Source organism: Kryptolebias marmoratus, linkage group LG1 (assembly GCF_001649575.2).
Source record: "Kryptolebias marmoratus isolate JLee-2015 linkage group LG1, ASM164957v2, whole genome shotgun sequence".
Taxonomy (NCBI): Eukaryota; Metazoa; Chordata; class Actinopteri; order Cyprinodontiformes; family Rivulidae; genus Kryptolebias; species Kryptolebias marmoratus.
The window spans coordinates 5,985,272-5,995,951 of record NC_051430.1 but is presented as its reverse complement, the minus strand read 5'-3'; the positions used below and the strand labels follow the sequence as shown (position 1 = coordinate 5,995,951).

At 39.4% G+C, this 10,680-nt stretch overlaps 1 protein-coding gene across 1 annotated transcript in view; it reads right to left on the bottom strand.

Moving 5' to 3' along the window:
- LOC108250971 (VIP36-like protein) overlaps nucleotides 1–1,789 on the bottom strand; it is a 17,509-nt gene extending 15,720 nt beyond the window's left edge. Inside the window, exon 1 of the mRNA XM_017441094.3 lies at nucleotides 1,575–1,789. Within this exon, the coding sequence (XP_017296583.1) occupies nucleotides 1,575–1,770 (196 nt within the window). The 5' untranslated portion in view covers nucleotides 1,771–1,789. The remainder of the gene's footprint in view (nucleotides 1–1,574) is intronic.
- Between the last annotated feature and the right edge of the window lie 8,891 nt (nucleotides 1,790–10,680).

Below are 10,680 nucleotides of genomic sequence, written 5' to 3'. Positions count from 1 at the left end.
ACTGATCGACTCCATGCCACGCCGCATTGCTGCAGTAATACAGGCCAAAGGAGGCCCAACTAAATACTGAGTGCTGTACATGCTCATACTTTTCATGTTCATACTTTTCAGTTGGCCAACATTTCTATAAATCCTTTGTTTTTATTGGTCTTCAATAATATTCTAATTTTCTGATATGATGAATTTGAGATTTTCATTTGTTGTCATTTGTAATCATCAAAATTAAACGAAATAAACATTTGAAATATATGAGTTTATATGTAATGTATGAATATAATATACAAGTTTCACTTTTTAAATGGAATTACTGAAATCAATCTACTTTTTCATGATATTCTAATTTTATGACCAGCACCTGTATATGCCAATAGTTTGAAAATGGACCATTCACTGACAGCGCATCTTATAATCCAGTGCACCATATAGTACGGAAAATACGGTAATTAAAAATAAATGGTATAAACTAGGGGTCCCCACATGTCAGAGTCTCATCTGAACCTGGATCAGTTGTTAAATTTAAATAGAAATACTAAATTCACTCTCTAACGTTTACAGTGATGAGCTTTAAGCAGCGCCTTGCTTCTTCCTGCAGGCCGGAGGATTCCTGAGGAAACAGCAGCAGGAGGGCTGCAGCCACGAAAAGGGAAAATTTGAGAGGGAAATCAGAGGTTTTTAATCCAGAGTAGATGGACTGCTGTGTGCTTTGTCTTCCTGATGAGTTTAAAACCAGTTTGTCTCGTTCACAGACAGCGGCAATTAAATCAGCAGTTGTTTTTGCATCACTCCAAAACTAAATGCAATTTATCTGAGCAATCCTGGCACCTAAAACCTGAATATTTGACCCATCTACTGCCTGACCATCCACCAACACATCTACTGCATTGTTTGTTTGTTTTGGTAATGACAGTCACCTGGATCATTAACATAAAAACATGTAATAATGTTGAAGACACTTCATGATGACTAAGGACAAAAGGAAAACAAAACTGACCTGATTTTAAAGCCGACTTCAGTTAACTAAAACGTAGAAAACAGGAACTTATCTAGTTTACTTCGTATTCTAAATGAAAATTAGAGGGATCAAAATATCTATTTATTTAATATTGTGCTTACAGTTGATCACACACTGGTATATTTATTTATTTTGATCCAGACAGACGTGTCTTTAGGTGGACCTGGGTGAGTTTCTATTAAAGACAGAAGACTTAAAGAAACGCCAACATGAGAACAGCTGCATTAAACTCTGCTGTGTTTATTAGGGTTAATCCTGAGTTCATGTTGGCTAAAAGCAGTTAGAAAACTTTGAAAACTAATATGTGTGCTTACGACGCGCCACTGGCTCGAAGTATGTTCAGCTAATTATTAACCTCAGGTGCTGACATGACCTCAGCGCTCAGGACATTCAGGGACATTCAGGGACATTCAGGAACCTTCAGAGACATTCAGAGACTTTCAGGGACATAAAGAGACATTCAGGGACATTCAGAGACATCCAGAGACATTCAGAGACCTTCAGGAAGCCCCGCTCCTGGTTCTCAGTCATGTCTGAGCTTTTCCAGCCGGTTTTAACTTACCGCGGTACGGCTTGACCAGAGAATATTCCCGCTTCATGAACTCCTCCGAGAAGTCCGGCTCGTCTGAAAACGACTGCTTCACCAAAACACAAACAACCACGAGCCTCAGCACCAATTCACTGACACTTGTCCTGCGTGACAATACACAGAAACTTCTCCGTCGAGTCATGTTTAAGTCGCTCACAGCGGCTGCCATCTTTACTCACTCGCTTTAAACTGATCACGTGATTTCAAAGAAGCCAGCTGACTGGTTGATACGTCATTACGTGCACCGGAAACCCCGCCGGAAACTCAAACAAGAGCGTTGAGTAACTGAAACTTTGATTTGTTATACAAACATGTGTCTATGATGCAGGATTAATACAGACAAAACTAAATGTCTTTACTATTATTGTTTTTATTCATTCGGAGACAGAAAATGTAGGTTCCCAAAATATTATTTTGAATTTAATTGATACAGTTTCGTTTGATGTTTGTTCCAAAATCCAACAAAACTGAGTTATGTCCTTTTCTCATGTTCTCAGGTGCAGGAAAAAACCTAAGAACATACTGCTATTTCATCCAACCACCAGCCATCCGTCCAACCATCCAATCATCTGTCATCCATCCACCCGTCTGTCTATCTATCCATCCATCCATCCATCCATCCAGTTTCTGCAGCTTTTCTGTAGTCGGGTCACAGAGACAGCAGGTCCAGAAGATAAAATGATAAAAATCCAGACCAACCTCTTCACAGAGACACTGAATAAATAAATACATTTCAAATTATTTAAACAAGTTTGTTTATCAGTGTTGCATCTCTTGTCACATGCCCGTTTTTATTAAAAAAAAAAAAACTCCTAAGATAACAGTGGTGTGGGAGGAGTAGCAGTGCATGACCTTTGACCTGTGTTCCTGAGTTATTCGATGAACAACACCACCATCTTGAGGCAGCAGAATCTGACTGCTTAAAAAACACAAATTTAAGTCATATTCAAAACAGTCATAATTATAGCAGCAATATTCATAACTGTAAAAATGCAAAACTTTATTCACAGTTTGCTATTAAAATACATTGTATTCCTATAGGGAATTTAATTAAACATAATGACCCACATCTGTCATTTTTGCAGGAAAATCTGAAGAAGTAATTTGTGTAAAGTGTCCCATGTTGTTTATTATCCCCCACCACTGAAGTAAATATTTGTGTGTGTGTTTGTTTGTCTGTAGTGTTAGCAAAATATTTCATGAAACACTGGAAAACACTGAATTTTAAATGAAATTCTCAAAAAGTAATCATTGGATGTAATAAATAATTCTCATCACAAAGTCATTAAATTAGTCCTTATCAAAGAGTCCTCACCACAGCGACCACCACTGTGCCCTCATTACCGCCTCCTCACCTCTGATTCACCACAGACAGGCGTCATGGCTGGTTACAAGGAGAGCTACCTCTGTAAGCAGCTGATCACATCTTACCAGCTTCGAGATAAACATGTTGGAGCTCAGATCTGCCCTCCCGTCTCTCTGTGCTGTTTTATACAGACTGCCAAACCACAACAAGGATTTTCTTGCTGACTTTTTGGCAGAAATCCTGTCTAAATATGACCGTTCAGTTTGTGTCTGGTAGGCTCACACTGGATCTTGTTTTAACACATGGTTTTAATGTTTTTAATGTGGAAATTTATGACGCTGCCTTTTCAGACCGCATGTCTGTCGTGTTTGACATGCCGCTCCCGTGTCTCGCGGTCAAACCGCGCACACCTTTTACATCTAAATGAACAAGACAGTGGTCATGTTGTTTTGTACCAGTGGTGCTTCCAAAGTCTGCGCTTATTTGGGTCCTTTAACACAACACCTGACTCACAGCAACAAACCTGTGTGAAACTGGACAGTGACCTTAAGCTCAGCGCTCAGGTCAAATCAGTAGTCAAGTCCAGTTTGTATAATTTAAGACAACTGGTCAAACCATTTCTGTCACAACATCACTTAGAGATTTTATTCCATGCTTTTATCTCTAAATGTTTAGACTAATGCAGTGCACTTTATGTTGGACTGAACCGGTCGTCACTCGCTTGGCTCCAGTTGGTTCAGGATGCCGCTCACCGTCTTTTAACTGGTACCAGAAAACGAGAACACATCATTCCAGTTTTAGCGTCACTACATTGGCTTTCTGTTCATGTCCGGATCGATTCTTTTATTTGTTTCTCCATGCCTGCGTGGTCTAAACCCAGAGTATCTGTCCGACCGGCTCCAGTTGTGTGTTTCCTCATGCCCGCTCATGTTGGCAGATCAGCTCCTGTTAGTGGTCCCAAAGTCACAGAGGAGGTTAAGAGGTGAGGCTGACTCACTTCCTGTTTTTAAGTCATCTCTTAAAACAAATATTTTCCGTTTGGTTTTTAACTCAGTTTGAGATGTTGGCTTTTATTTCATTTTATTGTTTTATAGTGTTACCTGTTTTGTTGTTTTGATTGTGTTTATTTAGATTTTATAGTTTTTATTCTTGTTTTGTATTTTTATGTGTTAGTGTTTTTAAAGTGCTCTATCAATAAAATTGTATTGTAAAACTTAAAATAAAAAAAAAAACACTGAATAATCATGTATTATGACAGATATTATGGCTTTAAGGTCTGTTGTTCTTTCTTTTCATAGTGATATGCATCAGAGATTTTTGTCTAAATCAATAACAGTTTGATCAACAGATTGATTTTTTTTTCTTTAGTATGCTCAGCATTTCAGCCTGCCCTGGTGGCTCTCATAAAACAACAGTGCTTGGTTGGATTAATGGACCGGACCTGGTATTGACATGTGATAAGTGCCAGGCTTGTGTCAAGATTCTGCAAGGAATCACAGTAATGCAGTTGAGGTTGATGCAAGTGGTCCCTGGAGATTTATAAAATGACAAAAGCAGGAATAGGAGAACAAACATAAGGTTTTTATGGGGTCCTTGGGATTTCCTGTCCTTGTCTCCTACAAAGCTCTCATTCATTTCCATCTAAAAAGTCTCAGAGTTCCAGCTGAACCTGAAAAACCTGAAACATCAGCCTCTAGCACCATTCCTAACACCAACTCATTACTCGTTTGTGTGTCCTGTAATCTGTAGTGGAGACCGACCCTTACAGCACAGGGCTTTCTGAATGCCCATAAAGTCTGCCCCAGCTCACTGAGCGGAGAGGAGCGAGGGGCTTCCTGCTGAGGCAGGCTGGTGCTAGAATCCATGCTTGGAGGGACAGGGGATATCAGGATATCTGCTGGTCACATTCAGCAGTCGTCTTTATTAAAACTGTCCACACCTGTTCAAGTGTAAAGAATCAGGAGTGGATGTTTCCCAGGGAAAATGAAGGCATCGCTTTTACTTCTTCATGCCTCATGTACAACCAAGAGATATAAACATTGAAGGCCTAGCATTCCTTGAAGGATGCACATCAGCAGCAGCCGTTCATGCTGGAGTTTTAAACTAAGATCATCTTATGTTGAGAAATAACTGAGCTGTACCTGATTTGGTAAAAACTGGTAAGAAGTACTACTATTCTGCTAATTTTAGCTTTAGTGTACTGTTTTGCTAATTTTGGTCTTTAGCAAAGGTTTTGTTATTATTTTTGCTGTTTTTTGTTTTTTAGTTAATTCTTGCTATTGACTTGCTGGTTTTAGCTTGTAGCTCCTGTTTTGTTCATTTTAGTTTTAAGGCAGTTTTTTTTTGCTATTATTTTTGATATTATTTTGATGGTTCTGCTGATTTTAAGTTTTAGTTATTGTCTCTTATTGTTTTGCTGGTTTTAGCTTTTAGCTGCAGTTTTGTTACTGATCTGCTGGTTTTCGCTTTTGGCTACTATTTTGCTAAATTTGACTTAACTATTGTTTTGCTAATTATAATTTCTAGCTACTGTTTTGTTATTGATTTGCTGGTTTTAGATTGTAGCTATTGTTTTGCTACAGTTTTGCTGATTTTAGCTACCATTGTTTGTTTAGCTACTTTTAGCTACTTTTCACTTACTTTGGCTTTTAGCTTCTGTTTTTGTTGGTTTTAGCTATCATTCTGTTGCAGTTTTGATAGACTGGTTTGAGTGACTGTTTTACTAATTTTACCTTTTAGGCACTCTTTTACTGATTTTAGCAACTGTTCTGCTGGTTTTAGCTTTTTTCTACGGTTTTGCTCATTGTAGCTTTTAAGTACATTTCTGCTCATTTGAGCTTTTCACTGTTTTGCTCATTTTGGCTTGTGTTCTGATCATTTGAGTTTCTGTTCTGACTATTTCAGCCTTCGTTCTGCTGTTTTTAACTTATGCTCTGCTAATTTTACTGTAACAAATCAGTTTCATCCAGCACTCAACATTCACACTGCATTTTCTCAGAAAATACACATTTTTCTAGTTATTATTTATCATCAGTATGGTCTTAAACTCCTTTGTGATTGCCATTAGCTACTGTAACTAGTCTCCAACAGTTACAGCCCAGTTTGGTTTAACCAACACTTTTATTATTGAACATCAGCAACGGTGTGTGGTGGTGGTGGGGTAGACTATCAGCAATGATAAAGATGAACAAAGCATCTCTGCTTCCTCATTTTGCTCAAAATTAAAGCCAAAATGTTTGTGTTTTTGGAGCCACTGGCTACACCCATGTGGGGCTGAACCCTGAATACTAAAATCCAGCCAACACACCCTTCCAACTTGCTAAAAGGCTATGATACTTTCAATCATAGTGTAACATGACACTTTTGACACAACACTCGTCCAATGTGGCGTTAACGTCCGGCTTCTTGTCCACTCTCTAATCATAATAAACTTAGTACAAAAAATAAGGAAACGGTGTTTGATTGACTATTTGTTGCAACAATGCAGTAAATCTTATACAAGAGGAAAGCATGTTTATTTCTCCTTAAATGGTGCCACATTTGATAGAAAAATGCATTTGTGGGTTGATCAGCAGAAGTAAGTATGTTGTTGGATCTTGTCTGCTAATGCCAAACAGCTTATTGTGCTATTAATTCTTGTTTGGTGTTGTTTACTGGATTGGATGATCCAATGAGAAACAAGACATAGCTGTCAATTTAACAATTCATTCATGTAACAAACCATGGCTTCAGTAGAACGTGGAAGAACAATAAACAGCCACAACAGCCTGGCACCTCCTCATGTTGTTCAGCACCTCCTCATTCCACAGCTGTGGAATGGCGTCCCAATCTCAACCAGCATTTGCTAAGCTGATCCCACAGGTGTTCAGTAGGGTTGAGGTCAGGAATGCTATTCCATCCTCTCCACTCCCCAGTTCTGAAGGTAGTCCAGAAACTGTCTTCTTGTGGTGTCATCTTCTTATGATTTGCCCACTTTGCCACTTGACTCTGCCATTCCCTGTTTTATAAAACTTGGCGTTCAATTTGAAAATGGTACTAGGGCTCAATCCAAATAATGCTGCAACTTGGTTTTGAGGAACACCAGCTTGGAGTTGCCTGATGGCACAGGCCCTAATCAGACCAGTCAAATGTAGAGTGCTTGGCGCAGACACCAAATGACCACTGCAGCAGGATCCATGCTCACAAGTGCTGCCATTCAGGCTCCTGAGTGGCAGCACCTTGGGTATCAGAAGCTGCTATCATGTTCTGTAGTTCTAGACAGGTGTTTGACTGGAAAACATCATCACACAGCTGATGATCAAAGCTAATTCTGGTGGTTTCTTAAAATAATCATATTATTGAAAGCTGTTAGCATTAATCATACTGCAGTTTTTTTAAATAAACATGACACTGAGTGGGTTAACACTTAATATGCAATGCAATGATAAGCTGGTGTGCCCACTCCTCCTCCCATGACAAGCCCCCAGTGTAAAAGAGCCAATGATTAAATAATGAGGAGATCTTAATGCTTCCTGTGGTAGGACAGGCCGTTGCTAATATACGACCACTTACAACTGACGATAAGTGTTGTCTCAGCGAGTGCAGACATTAACACCAGACAAACACCTCTAGACATAAATATTCACACGATTCAAACCAACACGCCTAAAAGAGCATTGTCACATCAGTCAGCTGGGCTGAAATATCCCCACCATCCTATTCAGATGCACTTTAATAGGCTCTTCATCCTCCCTGATCTTTGTGCTGACAAACAGGAAAACACATCTTCTTAATTGAAACACTCTTTTTCTCCCTATTGTCTCTTCAGCTTGTTACTCAGGCTGATTCACTGACAATATGTCACAGATACGCTGACTGGATGCAGAAAGTAACATTCTGTGCCATACTTTATAAAAGACAACAGTAAACACAAACTAAAAAATGTTGAAGGGTGCCAATGTAGCTCCTGCCTAAAACTCCAGCATGCATCATTTTTTTCTTCTCTAAAGCCAAATAGGAAGTTGGGACTTCCTTTTGCTATAATCTAAGCTGACAAGAGTTTTGATGTATAAATTGTAGAAAAAGAACCATAAAGGTCAATGGAAATGTTGAAGCTGCTGCCAGTCACTCATTTTGGTCTCTACTAGGGGTAGGGGTTATAATGTATTTTTAATGTAGACATGTACAATTTTGAATCTATTTTAAAATGTCAAAAGTCGAATATGTGAAGAACATCACTGAACATGATTTTTTCATTGTTTGGTTAGCCTCGGGTGATGCAGACTGACCAGGGTTCTAATCTTATGTCTAAAGTATTTGCGCAGGTTTTACATCAACTTGACATAAAACATTGCCATTCCAGTGCTTATCACCCGGAAAGTCAAGGCACTCTTGAGCATTTCCATCAAACCCTAAAAACAATGCTTCGCACATACTGTCTAGAATTTGAAAAGGACTGGGATGAAGGAGTGCATTTACAACTGTTTGCTGTACGAGAGGTGGTTCAGGAGTCTCTCGGCTTTAGCCCGTCAGACCTGGTTTTTTGATTTCTACACCTGATAGAAGAAGAAGTTTGCGTTTGTGTCACGTTAATATGCTGAAACCTTATATTGAACTTGCAGTTTCCCTACACAGACTGGTAGTTTGTGTTTCTAATGAACAATCTAGAGTACAGGTGTTAAACTCCAGGCCTTGAGGGCTGCTGTCCTGGAGGTTTTAGGTTTTTCTGCTCCAACACACCTGATTCAAAGGGTTTAATTACCTCCTCATCAAATCATCAAGTTCTCCAGGAGCATGGCAACAAGTCATTCATTTAAACCAGGTGTTTTAAAGCAAGAACACGTCTAAAACATGCAGGAGAGCGGCCCCCGAGGAATGGAGTTTGACACCCCTGATCTAGAGCATGCGTTAGCTCCGGGGCGGACGTACATGAGGAGCTGTCCAGTGCTGAAAATGAAAGTGACGTCTTTTCAGTGTCCGTGACTGGAGGAAAGTTTTCTAACTCGGTGGTCTTAAAAAATTTGCCTCTTTTGTTGTTCCACTGTGATTTTCCTCAGCAGGCTGATGTCATTAATTTGATCCAGTCTTATAAATCTCTGTTTGCGGATATTACAAATCAGACGAATGTGCTAAGCCATGACATTGATGTTGGTGACTCTAAACCCATTAAACAGCATCCTTACAGAGTAAATCCAGAGAAGTGATGTCGTCTGAAGACACAGATGAAGTACATGGTTGAACATGGAATTACTGCTGGAAGCAGCAGCGCGTGGAGTTCGCCATGCTTCTTGACTGTTGAAGCCAATGGAGAGGACCGTTTTTGTACGGACTTCAGGAATGTAAATGCGGTGACTAGGCCAGATTGTTATCCATTACCTCGCATGGAGGACTGTGTGGACCATGTTGGGGCGGCACAGTTCGTGACTAAGTTGGATTTGCTGAAGGGATACTGGCAGGTGCCCTTGACAGCACATGCTCAAGAAATCTCTGCTTTTGTCACCCCTGATGACTTCAGTATACAGTAATGGCTTTTGGGATGCGTAATGCTCCAGCGATGTTTCAGCAGCTGATAAATGTGGTTTTGTCCGGTTTACCTTTTTGTGAGACTTATTTAGATGATTTGGTGGTTTGTTCTGCAACATGGACAGAACATGTTAATCTTTTAAAAATGTTTTTTTACTTTGTCTGAGTGAGGCGAAGCTTACAGTTAATCTTACTAAATGTGAATTTGGGGGCAGTACAGGAGCAGAGAGAAAGCATAAAGTAAAGTATAAGTTGTAGTGAAAAACAATTTTGACTTGTGAGCAGCATAAGGTTCTAATGGGTTTTTTCCTGTGTTTTGGTTTTGTTTTATTCTTATTTAGTTTGTGTTTAGTTTCTGTCTCGTTTTGTGTTTTCACTTTCTCCTCCCTCCTCAGTCTATCTCTCTCTGTCTCTCTGCCACGCCCACCTACACCTGTCCAAGTTTTGTAATCATGTCACCTGTTCCCACTCACCTGATTATCCTCAGTGCTTTAAAACCCGGTCACTTTCTCAATTACTCCGCTGGTCCATTGCTGTTTGTTTGTTGCTGATTGTTGTTGTTTCGTTTCTGTCTGTCTTGCCGGTTCCTGGTCCTGTCCTGATCTCCTGTGCCTGTTAGAATTTCTGTTCCCATTTTAGTTTTTTGATTAAGTTTATGTTTTTTATTTTGTTTGCTGCCACGTTGGCTTTTTGTTTTGTTTATTCTTTAGTTTAATAAATTAATTTCTTTTATTATGAGTCTGCACACTGGATTCGTCTCCATCATCTCCACCACACATGACAATAATTTTATGTTTCTAGTGTTTTATATAGGAGACAAATAAACAAGACCCTTCCCTTTAGGTTTTGAGGAGGATATTCTGATCTCAAATAGAGTGAAAGTCAGTGAGAGTTTGGATGACCACAGTCTGCATTCTGGGGAGATTTTCTGTGATCCATTTAAACTTTGAAGGATGTTTCTGCTGTGAAGTCTGAGCTGTGGCGCTCCAAACAGGGCTGGCTTTTACTCACATCAACTAAATATTGTTGAGTATGTGGAAAATGTGTACTTTCACCAATTGTCATGCTGTAGTATTCCTGATCTTGGCACATGTTTTGATGTAATTATTATTTGGGTGTTTAAAGCCACAGGAGAAGTAGTAAATCAAACATTGGGACATAAATTTAAGAACAATAGCTGAATAGTAAAAAGGGTGCTTCCTTAACTATTTTTCACATGAAACTCTTTAACTTGGACTTTGCTGCATTGTTGTAAAGTGTAAGAGAGGACAT